The sequence below is a fragment of the Piliocolobus tephrosceles genome, chromosome 2 (assembly GCF_002776525.5).
Source record: "Piliocolobus tephrosceles isolate RC106 chromosome 2, ASM277652v3, whole genome shotgun sequence".
Taxonomy (NCBI): Eukaryota; Metazoa; Chordata; class Mammalia; order Primates; family Cercopithecidae; genus Piliocolobus; species Piliocolobus tephrosceles.
In genome coordinates this window covers 81670399-81692149 of record NC_045435.1, presented here as the reverse complement: position 1 = coordinate 81692149, position 21751 = coordinate 81670399, and the positions used below count along the sequence as shown (strand labels likewise).

The window sequence follows — 21751 nt, the reverse complement described above, 5'->3', positions numbered from 1 at the left end:
TGCTACTCTTGGACTCTCTCAGAAGCACAAGGCTTTCTTCATTATTGAAGGGAGATCTGCAGGCAGCAGTAGCCTATTTTCTGTCTGTGCAATTGCCCCATATAACTCTCCTGGTAGCCACTTCCCTCCCCTAATTTTAATGGCTGCAGAAAGGAGAAAATTTGATTCATTATCTTTACAAAGTCACTATCTATCTTCCCCAAAGGTTAAGAAGAAGGGTACCCCTCTCAGTTTCTGATGGGGATTGCATCTATGTGAGTAAAAAGCATAATTGCTTTTTTGAAAAATCTGGATGAGTTTTTTGTTTGTTCCATTGGGGAAACTTTATACTAAGTAGATTAAAGTAAGTGACTTTGAACTTTGAAAGTCTACATCTTAACGTTTTATTAAGCTTAATTGGGTTTGTAGAACATTTAAAGACCATCCAAACTTAAGTGGGAGATCAAAATGAGCAAATAGGCTGATGCAGACTTCTTTTTGCCCCTGCCTTTGAGCTGCATTAATGAAAGTGGTGCGCTCCATGCCTGCAGATGATGAGCATGAAAGCCTGGCTTTCCAGAGAGCTCTGGTGTATGCCACAGAACTATGCCACAGCACCTTCCCATGGTTGTCTGTGCCATGTACCTGGCCTTCAGGACCACCCCAGATCTGGCTCTGCTTCACACTCATTGCATCAGAAAAGTAGCTGGGCTCAAGGCATACCACTGAAAGTTTGTTATGTGGTGCTTCCTAGGGAAGAAATTCCAGTTGTTGGAAATAAGATCCATTAGGGTATAGAATCTGTTAACAATGGAAATTAGGAGCGATTTGACTGTTGTTCACAGAGGTTTTGCACTCAGTTAAATGAGCAGTAGCGTAAGGCAGCACTGACTGGAATATGCAAGGCCAGGACGTCATTTCCACATGTCATCTCTTTTTTGTGTTTGATTTTCACTGCAACGTTTATTCTTCGTGTGTGCTAACAGAATTGTTCAGGAAATAGCAATGTCATTACTTTCTTTTCACTTAAAATGATCTTTAATTATTAAAGCAATGCTAGTTTATTTGTAAAATGGTATAAAATGTATGAAATAAAAAGTGTGAGGCCACTTTTAGAAAAAAATAGAATTTTGTGCTACACAAAACCCACAGCTTGTTTTTCACTTTTACCAGTGTATCATGGATGAGGACATAGCTGCCGGATAGCCTACTACACGAATGTACCATGAACTTTTAGCCAGTCAGCTATCAAGAAAGACTTAGAATTTAACAGTTTTTGACCTTTACAAGTAATGAAGGTGAACATCCGTGTACTTTTAATTGTGTATTTTTGAAAATGTCTAAATCTGAATTCTAGGGCTTCCAGAAAATATGTACTCTCTTCTACAACTTTTGTCATTTTTGTTGTCTCTTAGTCCCCGTAAGCATTTTATTTGTTGTTCCAGCTGTAAGGTAAATGCTTAGGGGTGGAATTACTGTGTAAAAAAAAAATACACAAATATAAAATGCTGTTATTAAATTTCTCTCCAAAATATTTCCTACTTTAAACTACTTTAAAGTAAAATCTCTTTTCTTCTGTGATCAGTTGAAAGGCATTATTGTGAGAGATGTAGGGTGTGAACCCAGCATCCTTTGATTATGTTTATTTTGTAGGCAGGCATGCAACAAGTCATTTTCATGCCATTTCTGCTCAGATAAGGAGGTCAGTGTACTGGGAGCCAACGACTACAAATCAATGGAAATATTGAACATTGTTCTGATTTTCTTTCACAAGCAATAAAATAACATATAATCCAACAAAACAAATATAATACCCATAAACCCCTCAGCACATTACCTGACCCAGGGGATGGTGCTGATTGTAGCAGCCACCGTGGTGGTGGTGGTCATGGTAGGACTGTGCTGGTGAGGTAGGGGACGTGGTGATGGTTTTCATTATTGTGGTTATTGTTAGCACAATTATTCTTAAGCAGCCATGTCTGATCTGAAGTTTGGCGAGATCCTACTGGTTTTCCAAATAGGATTCCCTCTTTTAAATGAGGAGTTATAGAAGTTTTGCTAGTGATTCACAGTATTGTTCTGGAGTTTTAACTATGTCTCCAAGAGAACTCAGTTTATATGAAGGTTCTTTTTCATCTAGACAGCAGAGGAGGCTGGTACTCACAGCCACCTTTGCTCAAAAATATGGGTTGTTCTGTGTTGGGTCTTTGTTTATAAAGATAGACTCATTGCTTCATTTCCACAGAGGCATCTCTTATGCTTTCTTGCTTGCCAAGGAGCCATTGGGGATACAAGTTTTTATTGGTCTAGTTTAAAGAGCTTAAATTTGAAATTAAAGACAAAGATTTATGAGAAAGCATGGGTCTGGTCTCAAGAGACTTGATTCCAGTTCGTCCTGGATTCTGTGTGTGCTGGCTATGGGCCTTGGAACTGGTTGGGATCTTCTGTATTGACCAAACCAGCATCTCCCAAAGGTTGAAAACAGATACCAGTGCTATCCTGAGGTCTCAGAAGTCCTCTCTCATGAGATGAAACTTTGATGAAATTAAGCAAAACACTTTACTTAACTGGGCCTCAGTTTCTCCCCTCAATCAGAGATTCTCAGTTAAGTGCTGACAGTGGACAGGCAGAGAAAGTGAACAGGGGGTGCAGCTATATGAAGGAGGGTCAATGGTAATCACTTTTTGGCAATATGAGGCTGGATCTTTGCTTTTCTTTTCTTATTTTTTTTTTTTTGAGACGGGGCCTCACTCTATCACCAGTCTGGAGTGCAGTGGCACAAACTCGGCTCACTGCAACCTCTGCCTTAGGGTTCAAGCAATTCTCCTGCCTCAGCCTCCTGCATAGCTGGGACCACAAATGCATGCCACCATGCACAGCTAATTTTTTTGTATTTTTAGTAGAGATGGGATTTCACCTTGTTGGCCAGATGGTCTCAATCTCCTGACCTCATGATCTGCCCACCTCGGCCTCCCAAAGTACTGGGATTACAGGTGTGAGCCACTGTGCCCAACTGGATCTTTGCTTTCTGTTCCCTCCAAGAGAAGCCAGAATCTCCCAATTTAAAAAAACAAAACAAAACAACCATATCCTCACTCCCAAATGTGACTCTGATGGGAATGGTGTGGAGAAGAGCCAGAGGACTGGAGAGACGTCTGTCTGCCTGCCCATCCACCCAGAAAGCCCCCTTGCAGGAGCTCTGATAAATAAAGTAATGGCCTTACCAAGCACAGATGAGCACAGACTGACATTCCATAATAATAACATGCATTTACATATCTCTTTAAGTTGGGAAGAAACCATTACCTCACAACTAGCCTTCAAATTACAATGCCCAGATTCGAGGATATGCATAATTAAAACAGAATATTCATTTTTACAATCCACTGTAAGCATTTATATCTTTTTATGTCTCCATGTATTGAGTATCGATGTTCCAAGTGCAGTGCTCCATCAGGGCCCAGCCAGGTAAAGGAGACATCCCTTCCTTCCCTCGTCAAGTGGATACCCTAGCGAGCAAATTGACTTCACAGACCAGCTACACAAAATACTAGCTAACCACAATTGTAGCAAAGGCTGGGGAGGAGCAGTAGGAGCACTTGACCCACCAGACTAGAGGAGCTGGAAGGACATCACCTGGTAAAGCCTTTGATACCACCTGATGAGTGTCATTCATCTAATGCCATGTCTTCATTGACCTCAGTCACAAAGAGGTGGCCACAGGCTGCACATGGCCCATCAGAAGGGTTTTGTTTGGACTGTGTAGCATTGACCCACATACCATTTTAAATTGAATTAAAGGATTTTAACCTTTTCATTCCTTATATTTTTTTCATTTAACCTTAAATACCATCTGGCAGGTAGGTCATGCTTTGTTTCAAAGAGTTCTGACCTCATAAGAGAGGGTTGAGAAACCAATAGAAAATAAGAAAGCCAAGTTTTTACATATGTTCTTTGCTCTTCAGGAACCAAAAGCTTAGGAAGACTAGAAAGATTCCCCATAGGTCTCCTGGCCACAAGCTGTGTCTCTCATCTCGGTTAATTATCTTCTAATATCATGCCAGACACCACAGATGGTAAGAGAGTGTCTGCAGCCTGTCCTCACCATTGGAGGGAAATGTTGAGGGTCTTTCAGGGGCATTTTTATTCCCAAGAAGAGCACACTCTGCATTTCCTGTGTGAGTGGGGAAAATGGTTAGGGATTTGGTCCAGACTTAGATGATACTTGTCCATATGTGTGGAGCAAGCCCAGGCCCGTGAGGCTGCCAGTCTCCCATTCCCAGTTATTCTTCTCTGTCATGACTTGCACACCGAAAAACAGCCACCACCAGTGCCATATGGTTTAAAAGATCAAAGGCCCCAGTTTTGAATACAATTTTAGCTGACTATACTTCAGATGTCTTAAATATGTTCCTGCAGATGGGAAGCATGGAGCATTAAAGAGGTAAGCCACATGTGTGTGAGCCACGCATGTGATCTGCGCAGGATGGCAAAAAGTGAATGCCACTCAGCCACGCGTTTGTCTTCCTTTCAGGTTCGCATCTTCACATACCTCATTGGACGAGAGGCTGCGTTTGCGGACAATCTAAAGTGGATGGCCTGTGCCAACAAAGGTGGGTCTTCCCAATGTGCTTGGCTCTGAATAACTTCCACCTACTTTTGCAGAATTAGGAATATTCATGAGAAAGTAGAGAGTTCTAATAATTCTAAGATAAAGTCTGGGTGTATCTAAGTGATTACTGATAGACCTGTAATGATTTCTTCCAAATTATGGGGTTTTTTTGTTTTTTATTTTTTTGTGGACAGAGTCTTGCTCTGTTGCCCAGGCTGGAGTGCAGTAACGCGATCTCAGCTCATTTCAGACTCTGCCCCCTGAGTTCAAGTGGTTCTTGTGCCTCAGCCTCCCGAGTAGCTGGGATTACAGGTGTGCCCCACAATGCCCAGTTAATTTTTATATTTTTAGTAGAGACAGGGTTTTGCCATGTTAGCGAAGCTGGTCTCAAACTCTGGAGCTCAAGTGATCTGCCCGCCAAAGTGGCCTCATTACAGGCATGAGCCACTACGCCCAGTGCCAAATTTTGAGGACATAGTCAAGTGGAGTGGTTAAGTCTTTCCATTCTTCTGATTAGTAGCTGAGTAGCCTTGGGAGAATTACTATGGCAGAGACATTTACTGTGCATCAAATATCCATATGCTCTCTCATCATTCGCAGCCTTCTTGCATATAGGTGGGGACTTCAAGACTGGTTCTGGCCAATAGGGTGTGAGTGAAATCAACCTGAGTCATTTCTGGGCTAAAGCATTTGAGAGCTAGTGTGGTGGTGTTGGTACTCTCTTCTGTTCTAGTGAACTCTGAAGGTACATGGTCCAGACAGAACAGTCATGAGATGCAGCAGCCTTCATTAGCCTGGGTCCCTGAGTGAACACATGGAGCAGATGACTTTCACTGCCCCTTGCCTCTGCCAGCCCACACTGGATTATAAATAGTGTTCATAACAAATAAACTTTAGTGTTGAGCCACTGAGATTTTTAGTTTGATATGTTCTTATAGCATAACTTTACCTATATTACTAATTAAGTTGGTCAACTTTAACTTGCCTCAATGTTCAAACACTCAAAATGGTAATGATAATAATAATTATTCCTTTATTTTTTTAACTAACAAAATTATTTATATTTATGGCATACAACATGATGTTTTGAAGTATAAGTACATTGTGTAATGACTACATCAAGCTAATTAACATATGTATTGCCTTACATCTTTATAATTTATTTGTGATGAGAATACCTAAAATCTATTCTCTTAGCAACTTTCAAGTATATAACACATCTTTATTAACTATGGTCACTATGTTATGTTATATATCTCTTGAACTCATTCCTTCTATCTAACTGAAAGTTTGTATCCAGTTCTTCCTTTGATTCTTATTAATGAAATGGTGCATGTTAAGTGCCTTGTTCAATACTAGGACATAAGAAGTGCTCAGTAGTCATTAGCTTTTTTATATTCATAAGGTTAATTGATTACCAATCCCCTGTTGCATGTCAGAAACAAATAGTGTGGGGACAGCACTGGAAAGTAAGTAATAGGGCTGCCCAGTCTGTGAAGGCCTTCTTTTCATTTTATACGCAGCCAAGAAGGCAAAGCATAGCAAGTTAATAGGTGGGAGAGTCCAGACTCCTTGTATCCAAATTGAGCAATCACTCTCCACCAACTATATGCAAGTTACCAAACCTATCTGGGTAGGTCTGAGTCATGTCATCTACAGAGCAGAGGTGGTGACAATACCTTCTCCTCAAGCATGTTGTGGGCATGACGTGATGCCATATAAATAAAGTTGGTAGCTTGGTCTCTGGTATGTAAGTACCCTGAGTTATTCTCTCATGTTATGTTGATCTCTGGGTCCTGTTTGCCTCCCGTCTGAGGTTACAAGCTCCATGAGAGCAGCCTTTGACTCTGATTTCATCTTGGGTACTCTGACAGAGCCCAACCTCGTACCACAGTGTGTGCTCCTTTGATGTTTGAAAAAATAGGTAAGTCGACTCTAAATCCTAATAAAGGAAGATAGGCCCTGTTGCACAGTAGATTGGGATTGATGGATTTCAGTGGTCTGCTTTAAATGGGTCTCCCAAGCCATCCTTCATAAAAGTTCCAGTGTTTGGACTTTAGTGGAGAAAAGAGGACCGAGGAGTTTGTGGGTCTTCGTTCCAGTTTTCATGACCTAAGACAAAGTTGTTTTAGGTGCAAGCCACCAAAGTTGTTCCCTGAAATTAAAAAAAGGGCGTTTTGGAGAGAGAGGGGAGTGACCACTCAACCCTGGTGGGAAGGGAAGCTTGGATCTCACAAGGGAGAAGGAAGACATGTTTTTGTTTTTCTATTCCTTCTCAATTTCTTCTGACATGTCCATGGCATTCTTACTTCTCTGTAGGTAGACCTTCCCTACTATGGCATGCATATAGCCAGGAATGGCCACCCCATACTATACATGCCCATCCATCCACACAACAATACTGTGGGCAAAGCACAATATAAGAAAGGAGAATGTATATCTTTTCCATTCGAGTCTGACTAGCAAATCTAAAGTCTAATTTCACGTCCTCCCTTACCCCCTCACCCCTGTGAAGAGATTATGGTACCCAGCTTGGGCCAGTTCTTTCTCCCTGCTGAATTGGGTGTGGGCAGAGGAAGCCCATGGAGAAATAAGTGCTCTGGGGGACTCAGCACTGTGGATGGAAGTGTGGGAAAGTTCCCTAAGAATAGGTGAACAGGCAGGCTCTTAAACCTGCACCCTTCTTTCCCTTTGCTTGGCATTTTCTTTAATTATCTGCTTCTATTTGAACAGTCTTTTAAGCAAGGCTCTATTTCCTCATCTAAAAAAGGAAGGGCTGCATGGAAGTTTTTAACATATCCTTGAAGCTCTAAAATAACACATTCTACAATTGCTTTCGTTCATTGTCTGGCTTGCTTCACTAAAAGGTGTCAATAATTCTACTTGTCTCAGAGTTATACATTTGGCCTCATTTCAGGGAGAACTATAGGAAGAACACAGGCAGAGGAGATGGAGGCCGAGTAGATCCCAGATTTCCTCTGAGTGAAGAGGCCTTTCTTGAAATTAGTTTTGGAACTTTGTTGACATTTAAAAACCTTGAGTTAGCTATACTTTTCCCATTTTTTCCTTTATTCTGTGGTCTTGAAAAAAGTTTCTTTCCATTTTTTAATTCTTTTTTTTAAATTTCCTGTTATTTCTTGCCACATCAGATTCCAATTCTTCCATCAGCTAGTATGCATTTAGTCATGGGTTATTGTTTTTACCACTGTCTGTGTCCAGCTGATGAAAATTACTCAAATTGAAGTCTTGTCTTAATCAACTAATATTACACCATAATTTAGTTTTAGTCATTGTTTATAAGAGTCTTTGAGGCATCCTTTTGAAGACAGTTTAGTCAACTCAGAGTATTTTAGGGCCCGGCTATAGAATATAGCCTTTAGGATTTACAAGTTATGAGTACAGCAATGCAGAAAATCCAAGGAGGTAATAGTAGCTGCTTGGCTGGACAGGCTGTGGATTCCATGATAACTCTCCTTCCCTTCCTGTCCACATCCAGTTATTTCCCTTGCTACCAGGGTTAGCCCCTCTCGATAGTTTCACCTTCCTCATTCTGCTTCTATGTAAAGAGCCTTGGGAATGTCACTGTTTGCCGCTCTTCAAAGTAGCAATGCCATCAAAATGTGATATTCCAGTCATCTGTGCCCATATAAACATTGGCTTCACGTTGCGTCAGTTAAGGGGTTTTGGACCACGTAACATCGGTGAGCAAGTATTCTTCTATGGTCATTAATTAAATCATTGTTTATAGTCTCAGATTGTTATAGTATGGAGGCAGCATAACATTTTTCATCTCAAGTGTCATGAGGTCCAGAGGGCCCCCTTACATATTTTCACCCTGACTCGGCCAAGTTCTGCAGTGAAATGAAGCATTAGCATTCAGGGACCAGAGCAGACCCAGGGAGAGTCCAAGGAGGCAGAACTAACCCACCGGGCCTGACCACAGAATGACCCTGGGAGGGAGCAAGAATCATGAGGGCTGTCACATTGTTCCTGAGTTAGTGGTCAAGGACCTGCTATCAGTGCAGGACTTCTTCCTTGGGAGTCTGGTAGCCATGGAGACAGTTCTTAGCCAGCAGATCTCAGACACTTTCCTCTGGAAATGAATGTCTGGGGACATTCGTACCCTCCTTGCAATAGTTCTCTGCCTCCTCCAGTCTACCAGCAAAATCCAGGGAGGCCTGGAGCTTGTGAGTTTATTTCATTTTATGCATAAGTAGGTCCTGTCTTGAGGGAACCAACCTAATGAGACAAAGCAGCAAGCCATTTTAAATACATTAAAACAATCATTGCCACTGTAGAATGGCTGTTGGAATTTAAAGTTCTGTGTTCACACTATTTCAAAAACAAGTGAACTGGAACACAGAAAAGAGGGCCGACTACTGACTAGCTCAGATATTTCACAAAGCCATGGTGACCTTCTCTAACATTCAGTATGCCAAGATTTTAAATAAGCACTGGCTGATTCTCCTTCAAAAATCACAGTTAATTGAGTGTTTTCCAGCTGTGCAAATAAAGAAGGGCCTCCATGTTTGGGTTCTCAACCGATCAGTCATCGTCAGGTCCAATGGAAATGCCACATGTGTTGTCGTCTGCTTAGCTTACCCCTTTTCTGTGGGCTAAAGGTCATTCTCTCCTTACTTGAAAGAGAACTGGTGGCTTGAGACTTCCTGGAAGGTCCAGCTCCCAATCTTTTTTCAATAAAAAGATTCTTAACCTCATTATATCTTTCCACATGTAGTGTCCACCAAAAGATAGCTTCACATTTATGAGGCCGGAATGGTCTTAGGCGGGGGCAGGAGAAAAGTGACAATTAAAACATTTTGCTATTTCAAGACAGGTGAAGGAAGGCACAAACAGCAGCTATTTAAAAACCTTTTCATAGTTCGTTGCACACATTCCTTAGAATCAGAGATTTTGAGTGGCGATGAAGATGGTGATGCTTGCTGTTATTGTAAAACAGCAAGTAAGGATGGCAGGCTGCTCACTAAGTGCCAGGCATAGAAAAGAATACATCTGTGCATTACCTCTTTTGATCCTCCCAAAGGCTCTTGAGGTACTGTTATTATTTTTGTCTACAGAGAAGGAAACTAAGGCTGAACAAGACTAGCATCTTGTTCCAAATTACCAGCCAGCAGGCGGTAGAGCTAGGATTCAGGCCCAGGTAATCCAAAGCCCCAGCCTGAACTTTTCACCAGATGTGAGGCTGCTTCTCTTTGGAGAGGAGAAAGCTGTGATTCATAGAGAACTCTTACATATCTCTCTTCATTTGAGGTAATCTAGGAAAAGAAAACTAGGGGGTGAGAAAGGACTTCAATGTGCCATAATTAACAAAGGCCAGAGCTGGGATTTATCCCCAGCCTGTATGTGCTGGAAATGGCGCTGCTTCGGCTTGCACAGTGGTATGGTTCAGGTCCTGATGTTTCAGAGTTGGGGACATTATGGCTGTAGATAAGATGAGACCAGGAGAAACCACGGCAAAGTGTGATGCGTGCAGCCACAGAGCTATAGGAAAGAGACAGCATTCCTATTTCCCCAGAGTGTACCTTTAGATTATTTTCTTCTTTCTCTTTTATTTTTAACTTGGAGTTAGAAATTAAAATGTAGTCATAGTCACAAAGGAAAAGATATGTCCCTTGCTCTGAGGCTCAAGCTGATTTTGAGAGCTCTGCTCATGAGTGCAGTTCTCCCACCAAGGCCATTGGGCTCCTTGCCCTTGATGTCCGTTCTCTCCAACATCATGAATATGGGCTCTTCTGCTCTCAGCACTCAACAGGCCTCTTGCTTGTTTTTTGTGAAGTCAAAGAAGACAGGGAGGTAGGAAGCTGTTTATAAATTATACATTTTCTATAGAAATAAGTGGTTTTTTTTTTTTTTAGTAGTGTGTGATCTTGACAGGGAGGAGGAGGAAGATGAAATAGAACACAGTATTGGGAGCATCTTCCAAGAACACCATTGCTCATAGGGAATGCAAACCAGGGAAGCCACAGCATCACCTTCACTGCCCTTCTAAATCTCATTCTTACCTCGGCACCCTCTGGAGACTGAAATTTTGGTACTGGCTCTCAGGTTTTCAGCCTGCCTTGCTTAAGGTGAGAAGAGTCTTTAGAAAGACTCAAAGACTCAAAGACTGAAAGGACTCAAAGGAAGCTACACCCATCACTCCAAAGATGGAAGGAGGACCTCACTATATGAGGTAGACAGCTAGGATCTGCCCTCCAAGGACAGACTCCTGGTACCCTCAGATCTGGTCATTGCAAAGTGGAGTATTTAATGTTTCACCACAGGAGCTTCTCATGCTCAGGCAGCTTTGAGGCAAAAGACTCTAAAAATCCCCAAGGAACGGTGGTAATATCTCAGAAACACAAAGCACTGCACTGCATATGGTTTATCACATGCAGTATTTGTAACCCAGAGTTCACAGAAGGAGCTCTGCAAGGGAATAAGGTAAATAAATTGATGTTATAGAGAAAAATGAGCAGACCATTTGTAATAGGTGGCTAATTTCAGCATTAATTGCTCCTTGGTAATTACCGAATGATTGCTGATTCTGTTTTCTTACATGATATATGAAGTTCAAAAAAGCACATTAAAAAAGAGAATAAACATTCAAGACTTAGAATTTAACAGGAAAAAAACAGAGGGAAAGGGAAGGGAAAGTGGCCAGCTGAGAGAATACAGAGGGAAAACAAGAGAAGTGTCTATGGTTACAGCCAGATTCCAGCCCTTAGCGATTTCCTATTATCAATCATTTGTTAACTAAAACTTATACTAAGACATTAAAAAAAAAAAAAAAGACTCAGAAAGATTTAAAATTTTAATGGGTTGGAATCAAATGTGCATGAGCTTTGCAGCATACATTGTTATTGTTAATATTATTTTAAAAATTTTATCTTTTCTTACCTTTTTATACATCTGCATCCCTGATCTACATAGTGAAGTATAAGTTGGAACTATAGACTGGGCTTTGAGTAAAACTTTGTTATTACTCATTGCTGAAACCTCAGAGGACAGTCATATATTGCCCCATCCCCATCCTCAAAGTTCCCCAGCTACAATACACAAATAGCCCATTAGAGTTACCCTCCTGGGGCAGGAGCTCGGAGCATCTCTCCTGTCCCTTCCCAACAGCGAAAGACGCAGTGTCTTCAGTGGTTCAGAGCAAAGGCTTTGGAATCAAATGAACCTGGATTCGAATTCATCCAGGACAGGTTACTGACTCTGAGTTTGTGTTTCTTCCCCTACACGGTGAGCATATGCGTTGGGCCGTCGTGAGGCCCATATGCAGAAAGGCAAGGTGGATCCCAGTAAGACCTCAGTTAATGTTCCTGCCTTACTAATGGCTCCTGCATACCTGCCCTCCCTGTTCTGGGAATACTGCTCTCAACAAGGTGGGGATTTTTGAATCATTTCATGGAGCTGATATTCCAGTTAGAGAGAACACAATAAGCAAGTGAGAATCCAATGATGGATGAGTCCTCTGAAGGAACTGATGCAGGGTGAAGGGAGAGGAAGTGACTTCAGACAGGAATGTCAGGGAGGGCCTCTCTGAGCTGATCCCTGAGTGACAAAAAGGAACCAAACTTGAAAAATGGGATAAAGGGTGTCCCAGGCGGAGGGCAGCAAGTGCACAGGCCCTGAGGGGGGGAACATGGTTGGCATGTGAGAGGCGGGGAAAGAAGGCCAGCAAGCCTGAACAGTGAGCAAGAGGGAGACAGCAGGGATGAGGTCACCCAGGTAGGTGGAGCCAATTCAGGGAGGGTCTTGGAGGTCAGGGTAAGACATCTGGTTTTTGTTTTAACTCTAAATAGAAGCTATTGTAGGATTTCAACCAGGAAGGTGATGATCTGCTGCGACCTTTTAGACAATCTCTGATGGCTGTGAGGAGGTTAGACAAGGAGGAGAGGGATTTGTGGGGAGACTCATGTGGACTCTGGGTGAGAGATGATGGCATCTTGGAGTAGTGAAGCAGTGGAGATTGGGAAGTGAGTTTAGATCTATTTTAGAGATAGGATCAGAAGAACATGCTGGTGGATTACATATAGGGTGGGGTGAGGAAAGGATGGATATCGAGGATAATTATGTTTTGGCCCCTCTGGGCAGTGGTGCCATTTTCTGAGATGGGAATGACCAACTGGGAGAGGAATGGATTTGGGAAGGGAAGTCAGGAGTTGGCTTTGGATGAGTTTGGCCTGAGAATCCTGCTAGTTATCCCTGTAGAGGTGTCGGGTATACAGTTGGCCATGGGTCTGTCACTCTGGAGACAGAAGTCAGCTTTCTGTAATCTTTCAGAACCTTGGCTGTGATAAGCAAGACCAAGTGGGGATGATTTCTCAGCCCTGTCCTTTTCCAAATGTACGATTGTTTATCCCCAACTCCTTCTCTGTGCTAATGACCTGTCCCTCCCACCCTCCTCCTTAAATTCATCTTTCTTCCCTTGGCACTGTTTTGGAAAATCCAAATCAGGGAGCTTTACTGCTGGCTTTGAGGATTAGATGTGAATACAGACAACCAAGAAGAACTCCTACAAGATGCTGTCTGGGCCCAGGAGCACAGGTGCCTAAACAGAATTGTTTGACACTGTAAAGTGCTCATCCCTGTATCCTAAAGGTCCAGAGCTATTGAGCTGTGTCCCCTCCTTCAACATGGTAGCACCCCTCTTAACTTGTCCTCTGTGTCAAGACCCTTTATGTAGAGACCAAGATTTGCCTACTAAAGAAGAGGTGAAATATTTTCTTTCTTGTCAAACGCTGAGTGCAGCCTCCATGCTTGGAGAGATGATAACTATGGGTGTGGTGTGTTCCCTGTCCTCTGGCAAACCTTTTTAAAACCTGTCCTTTCCAACCATGCCTCTAAGAGGAACCACGTGGGAGCATTGCTAGAGCAGCATCCCAAATGGGTCTCCCTAACTATGGTGCCTGATGGCTGAGAGAGGTGAACATAGGCCTTGCTCCCAGGTCTCAAACTAGGACAGAAACTCACAGCCTATTCCTTTGGGGCCCTGTTTCCCCTGGGATGGGAAAGGCTCTGGCCCAGGCCAGGAGGGTGGGGCAGGCAGGAGTGACAGTGCATGCTAATTAGCACTATGCAGAGCTGTCATCAGGAACCCAGAAGCCACATGGTCCCAACCTGGTTTGGGGTCGGCACACCAAATTCAAAACAGCTGGCCTTTGTTTGGAAATCCTCTGGGTGCGTCCTGACCCTTTCTGGACAACAGAAAGGCTGGTATTTCCTTATCCTGAGCCCTATTTTAGTCACTAAGAGATTCTATAAACTCTGGAGCTAGTGCTGAGATGGAGCTGGCCTCAGAGGCACACATACTCTCTTTAATTTGTTTGGCGAGTAGAAGCTGGTATGAGCCTAAGATCCTTATTTAGAGGCACAGGGAGGAAACAAGAATCTGTGTCCATCCCCTGCTTGAAATCCTTCCCTGACTACCTGTCTACAGGATACAGTCTAAACTTTCCCAAGTTCTGTGTGACAGTCTTCCTGCCCATTTCTGTCATCTTATGTCATCCTGTCTCTACGCTCTCTCTACCAACTCGTTAACTCCAGCCATTCTGAGCTATTTTTTAGGGGCCTGATTCTCTCTGATTCTGGGTCCTTATTTATACTCCTTGTTTTGCTGGACACTATCTTTAATCCCTCTTCCTTTGGCTAACTGGTCCTCATCCTTAAGGTTCCAGCTACACTGACCCTTGCTCAGGGTAACCACATTTGATTGGCTGTACCTGTTGTATGTTTTAGCTTAATGTTGAATGTACTATTTTGTAATTGTTTACTCAGAACTGCCAGGCCCCAGGAGGGCAGGGGTCTTGCTCACCTTGTTAATTGCTGCTTCTTCAATGCTAAACACCAAGAAAACCTTCAATCAATGTGTGAATGAAGGGCTCGCTCCAAGGGATCCAGGCCTGTGTTCAATTCACTCTTTCCCTTTTAACATCTCCTAACCCATAGCAAAGCTGATGTGACCCCAAACTCTTCATTAGTGCAGGAACATAGCAGTGCCCTGGAACTCAAGATCAAAATGGCGTACCCAGTCATAAGACAACAGCATGCTGAGAATGTGTCTGTTGCTTAGAAATCATGTCTACCTGGCTGGGCGCGGTGGCTTACGCCTGTAATCCCAGCACTTTGGGAGGCCGAGGCACACAGATCACGAGGTCAGGAGATTGACACCGTCCTAGCTAACATGGTGAAACCCCGTCTCTACTAAAAATACAAAATATTAGCCGGGCGTGGTGACGGACGCCTGTAGTCCTAGCTAGTCAGGGAGGCTGAGACAGAAGAATGGCGTGAACCCGGGAGGCGGAGCTTGCTGTGAGCCGAGATCGTGCCACCGCACTCCAGCCTGGTGAGAGAGCAAGACTCCATCTCAAAAAAAAAAAAAAAAAAAAAAAAAGGCAGCGCTGGGGACCACATCATGATATGAGCTGAAATTTCAGCCTCAAACATACAAAGGGCAAAATTCAGTAGAAGTAAAAGGGACAAGTTAAGAGACTTACAAACCTGGACTCATCATCTGTATTTGCTACTTGATGCCTGAGAGAGCATAGGCAAAAACTGTATCCCCATCTGCATCAGTCGTCTTATCTTTAAAATGGGCACAGTCATCTGCACTTAAACGTGTTGTCACAAAGAAAAGGGACAACATTGATCAAGTGTTTAGCAAATTTCACGGCACTTAGCACTCAAAAATTAATCATAACTATTGTTATGTTTATAGAAATGAAATAGCCTTTAATTTTTGTGGCTCCTAGTTTTTCCCTTGGAAATAGACTCACGAAAGTGAAAAAATAAGGTTACAAAATATCATGTAGAAAGGACTCTCATTTCTGCCAGGGAATACACACACACACACACACAATGTGTGTGTAAACATATACGGTGTGTGTGTGTATAGATATATGTATATATGAGGGAGGGTGGTGTGCATATAAAGTCTGGGTGGATATTCTCCAAAGAATTAACAGGAACTTCCTCTGGGAGATGAGTTTGTGGTTGATTTTAATTTTATTACGTTTGCTTGACTGTATTTTCTAACAGGACCTTACTACTCATAAAGTAGGTGATGGGGGAGAGGAGCTAACATTGAAAAGAAAAAAGAAACTAGCTAGAGGGCAAGAAGGCGTGGCATACGCATATTCCCAGTTTCAGATCTTTCGGTCTGTTACTAAATTTGGCCCTCCTTTGGGTTTTGGCAGGATTTTTTACTCAGATCTCCACCTTGGCTGATGTGCAGGAGAATGTCATGGAATATCTTCATGTGCTCAGCCGGCCCAAAGTCATCGACCAGGAGCATGATGTGGTGTGGACCGAAGCTTACATCGACAGCACTGTGAGTCCACGGGGCCCTGGGAAAGAGGCTGAGCTTTACCCCCATCGCCAAACTGTGTTAATTCCAGAAAATAGCAACTGTATCACTTGTATTTTTTGGGTTCAGTGACACTTTTCTTGATTGTATAAAGTGTTGATCACCTTGACAAGCAAAGTTGGTGAATAATCATAATGTACTAGAAAGTATGACATATACTTCAGAAAGGTAGCTGGTCTGTGCAAAAGAAATCACGTTTGCTTGTGTCTTTTCTAGTTACTTCTATCCTGCTTTTTCACATGTGTTCAAATTCTGTCAGTGTAGCAATGATTACAAGCATTCTTAGATTCCGTCCTCACCATATGTGAGCCCTAGTCCTGGCAATGAATCTTTGTGTCTCAATTGGGAATGTAACCAAAGCTCAGCTCTAATAATGAATTGGGGCCACCATGGAGGCTGCAGTTGCATTTTCTTCCCATGCATAAGTGAGAATATGCTTGAATGGTGGTTCAGTAGGCACTCGATTGTTGTTTGAACTCTGGCCATGGTCCCATTCTAAAGCTGAATTCTAAGCAGCAGATTCTGATGCCAAATTAGCTGAAAAGGAGGAGCTTTGCCAGTCATCAAGTAATGGCTCAATGGCCAGGTTTCTTATGTAATCTCAGGGTGATTTTTCATAGTGATAATGAGTCTGATGGGAGTGGTGTTTTTCATTTATTGATTGTAAATGTTCTTACAGGGCCTCTCTCCAGTCATTTTTGTTGGGATTAACATCACATTAATCACTGTAACCCAGACACAGCTGTCCTCCAGAGTGATCTCGATGGCTGTCATGGGTCAGCTTTTTTCTCCCTGGGCTCTCTCATTCCTGCTGCACTTCTAGCAGCTGCAGGCAAACTCAGGACAGGAACAGCATGTGGGAACTCATTTCAGGGGACACCATGACACAGGCCAGGCCACAGCAGCCTGCCCCGTCTCAGTCTTAAAGTAGGCAATGCAGCCCTGGAAATATGAATGTATCTCCTTGTCAAAAAGGGAGACTCCTTCCCCAGGAAAAGTCATCTTGAATAAAGATGGATGTTCATCTGAAAAGCCTTCTCCGATGCCAGGGAGACTGTGAGCTTTTATCAGCTTGAGTCTGTCCCCAGTTTGGTTTTAAATCATGGAAACAAAATAAGCTGCCCCATTTATGTTGGCACCGTATTAACAATAGCAGCCATGGTGATAACTTCATCTCTTCTTATATGTTGTTGGGTAAGGCAGGAAAAATAAGAGTAAGGAGGAGGAGGAGTGTGGCTAGCTAGTATTAAAGTAACCAAATCACTCAGTGGTTTTGTGAACAAACCCCAAAGAGCCAGTTTGATCAGTCATTTTGTTTGTTTCATCAATTTAAAAAATATATAAGACACATTTTCTATAATTAAAACATGTGGTAGTAGCACCTGGATAGACAGATTAGTAGGGTAGAAGGTCCAACAAAATCAACTACATATGGGGATATAGTATATAATAGAAGTGACGTCTCAGATCAGTGGGGCTAAGATGGGCTTTGTAACAGATGCTTTTGGGAAAATCAGATAGCCATTTAGAGAAAAATAGAATTAGTTCAGTCTTCACATCATACCCAAGGAAGAAATCCAAGTGGATCAGACGCCTAAATTGTAAAACATGAAACCATTATAAGCAGTAGAAGAAAACCTGGGTAAATTCCTTTGTGACCTGGATTCTGGGAAGACTTTCTAATAATGACTGCAAAATCTACAGGCAATAAGGAGAAAGATAAATAAGTTTGACTACTTAAAATAAGAATAACAACAAAAAAACTTTTGTAAGCCAAAAACACATCATAAGCAAAGCCAAAAGACAAATGATAAAATAGGAGAAAATATTTGTGACATATAGCACACATTAAGAATTAATAATCTCTAATATATAAATAACTTTTTTAAATTGAGGAGAACCCCTCAAAATTGCTATAGGAACAAAATGAGCAAAAAACCTGACAATTCACAAAAAAGAATAAAAAATGACCTTTAAACATAAGATGTACAACTTCATAATAAGAAAAATGCAAATTAAACTATAATGAGATACCATTTCTCACCCATCAGAGTGGCAAAAACTAAAAGCTTAACCATGCACTCTGTTGGTGAGGCTATGGGAAAAGGGACAGTCTTATTCACTGATTGTGGGAATGCAAAATGGGGCAATCTCTATGGAGGTTAATTTGCATTTACCCTTTGACCCAGCAAACTTCTAAGAATTCAGCCCTGTAGATGAACCTCTAACAGCACAAAAATATATATGCATAAATTTGTTCATTGCAGAATAGCTTGTAATTTCAAAATATTGGAAGTTACTTCAATGCCCAAACGTAGGAGATTGAATAGACTATGGTACCTACACCTAATGGAGTCAATATTAAAAACAAGAATGAGAATGACCTGCATTAGTTGATAGAGAGTGGTTTGCAGAGTATACTTCTAAGTAAAATGAGCAATATCACATATAGCATACTACTTTTTGCAAGAATTATATATAGCATACTACCTTTTATATAAGAAATGAAAAAAGAAGATAGATGTGTAATTACTTATTTTACAAAAAAAAAAAGCAAAAACAAGAAACAGAATAAACCACAGACCAACAGAACTAGTTACCAACAGAACTATCATTCCCTTCCCAAGCCATCTCCTCTGCACCACCTCCCACATCTTGTTAGCATCCATTGGCAGACCTTTGCCCTACATCTTGTTAGGATGTGGGAGGTGGTGCACGGCTTGGGGGAAAAAATGACACACCTCTAAGTATACCGTTTTGCACAGTTTTGACTTTTGAAAGCATATTAATGTTCTATGTATTCAAAAATTAAACAAGACTGGGGGAAAATGAAAAGTGAATTCAAACAGAAGAAAATGAATCCAATAATATTTCAAGTGAATAACAAAATTTCTCAGAAAGGGAGGAAAAAAAGCTTTAGAATATAGTAGTACACACAATATTAAATTTTGAACACAATACTTTCACTATCTACCCCTCAATCTAGGGAGGAAAAAAGAACTGCAAATACATTCTAAACTCCATTTGGTGTCATTTGTGGTAAAATGGTTACAGCAATTCTGAAACTATTTTGTGAGTATGGTGGGATTGGGCAAATGTGTAAATGCTGAAGACAAGGGATCTGCCTATGGGATTAGACTTGATTGAAAAATCCCAACTCTGTCCTTCGAAAGGACTTACAAGCAGTGGCACCCAAGTAGCAATGAGCCCATCCAGTACCCAGATTCTGACTTCTAAAAACCAATCCCCACTAAGAGGAGCCAGGGACCCTTAGAGTAATTGCTTATTCCAGGGCTGCAGCAGGGAAGGTACCAAATAGTAATAATGATGATGACTATAATAATGATAAGCCTGGCATATTTTGTGCTAGAAACTAAGGAAGTGCTCAAAACAATTATGTGATCATGTCAAAAGGACACAAGATCAGCATGAAGAGGCTCTCATTGGTCAAATCTGGGACAATTTGAGCCTCAAAATAAGGAATGACAATAATGGCTTGTAACTTGTTGAATAAAACAGAAATCCACGTGTCCTTATGGATAATAAATAACTAAACAAATCCCAAACAGATGAACCAGATAGGTAAGTAAGTGGGTGAGAAGGGTCCAGTGTACAATGGAGTGCTGACTGGTAAATGAGGAGGGAGTGATGGAGTTGGAAAATCACTATTTTGCAACCATTTTCGTAAAGACCAGTTAGGGCAAAGGTCTATCAGTGGATGCTAAATCTAGGGGGAAAGTTTGATGATGAGCAGGGTATTTTTATGATCTCAAAATGCTTCCCTAGACTTTTCATTAGTCATGAGGGGGAAAAAGTAGCACCTGAACAGTGGGATACTATATACACTGTCTTAGTATACTATATATTGGATGAATCTCAGCAACATCTTGAGTGGGCTCTTAAAATTGGCATCACCAATGAGAAGCAGATGGACACTGTTGTGCCTGCAGAGAAAGACACGTCACACTCGTGTATTGTTTTGACCAGGGACACATAACCTGACGCTCATGGCAGATATAAGCTCATGAAGCAGATACAGCTTTGCATTAATATGATGTCTTGCTTTAGGTAATGTTCATCACTTAAATCAGTCGTTATATTAGGTTTGCTAATTACATACAGATATAGGAAGTTAGAGGGAGAACCCATTGCTACTCAAGCTTTTGCACTAAAGAACTTTTGTGACCACAGAGCCAAAGTAGGTGGTCTGAGGCAAATCTGGGCATGTAGTTATAGAGGAAAGTCTCTGAAGTCTTTTGCTTTATCTTAAACATTTGCATAAAATTTACATTCTGTGCCATAGTCATTCTTATTTACTTTAAAATAAAATAATATTTCAAGTGGCCCATTGTTAAGTAAACTTTGTATGCCAAGATGACAAAGCTCATTTATTCTACTTCTTAAAGAACTCTTTGAGGTTCATAAAACTAAACCCACAGAATCAGGTTATTCCTAAAATGATAGCCAACATATTGCTATGCTTCCCAAGGTTCTGTTGCTGTATCTTTGCAAATTGCCCTGATAAATAGATCTCCCGGTAGAATGTTCTAAGGGTTCCTTCTCCTCTTCGTGGTGTTGAGCAACCTGTCAGGCCAGGAAGGATACTGGGGAGTCTGTCTTCCTCTTTCTTAGGTCTGCTGGGTGAAGAGAAGGCAGCTGCTGCTTCAACAGGTACCTTTTACCAGGAAGCAGCAGTTTCTTCCAGCTCTGCATCTGGACCTGGATTCTGCCAGGACACAAACAAACAACAACAACCAAAAAAACCCCATCATTTATACGGGATTCATATAAAATATGATTCACATGGTGAACTCATCTGCAGAGTCTAAATTCTGAGATGCTCACCAACTTTGGAACCACCCAGAATATCAAAGGGGAGATGAGCAATTTTGAATTCATGACTGTCCTGACACATCCAGGACAGTTCCAAGCCAGCATTACCCTAAGGTGACCCAGCTTGCAGTAATGAAAGAGACTAGACTCCACGAGTACTTGGCATTAGGGCTGGTGATTGACTCCATTTTAGTAACCTGATGTTTTGTTGGTATTGGTAGCGCTGGAATTTTTTTTTTTTTTTTTTTTTTTAAGCATAGTTATCATCTACCTTAGTTTATTTACTAAGGGCACTGGATTTAGATTAGAACAACATCCCAGGTTTGAGTTGCATGCCCTCTCCATATTCGCTCTGTGACTTTCAGCCAGTTACTTAGCCTCTTTAAGTATAGTTTTCCTCATTTCTAAGATAAGAATACGACCTGACCTGCCTTGCAGGGTTCACTCTAAGGATTAAATGTCTATGCATGGTGTGAATGCAATAAATACTATTTATTGTCATTTCCCAATTCTAGAAAACCTGGTGTGAGTGTACTTCCTGGGCTGAGGGAAGTTTTAAAAAAATACTGGATTCTCCTTTCTTTGAGCTGGGTCTCACATAGTAACTGCAGCATGATTGATACCATATTCATAATAGAACTTGGTAGTTAAGTATGATGAGTATCTTGGAAAACATTGTTTGTTTAAAGATACTCTTTAATTCTTTGGAATTCATTTGGCTGTAATTATGTGCTGTGAGCCAGGCACTAATGTCTGGGGGTTGGTGCCTGGGTCAGTGTCCCCAGAAAACATTGAGATTGTGCTGCACTAGCCAGGCAGAACCTTTCACCCCTAACACCCTTACTGAGGAGAGCCCTTGCTGAATTACACAAGGAAAGGGAAATATGGTAGCAGCCCTCTTCACCCTTTGCCCATTTGCCCCAAAAATACTTGCTGCTGACAGTTGTGGCTGCAGC

General features: G+C 41.7%; 1 protein-coding gene across 1 annotated transcript in view; it reads left to right on the top strand.

The window, feature by feature from the left end:
* CACNA2D3 (calcium voltage-gated channel auxiliary subunit alpha2delta 3) overlaps positions 1-21751 on the top strand; it is a 958661-nt gene that overhangs the window by 630215 nt on the left and 306695 nt on the right. The window contains exons 12-13 of the mRNA XM_023189561.2: positions 4514-4592; positions 15793-15926. Of these exons, the coding sequence (XP_023045329.1) occupies positions 4514-4592; positions 15793-15926 (213 nt within the window). The remainder of the gene's footprint in view (positions 1-4513; positions 4593-15792; positions 15927-21751) is intronic.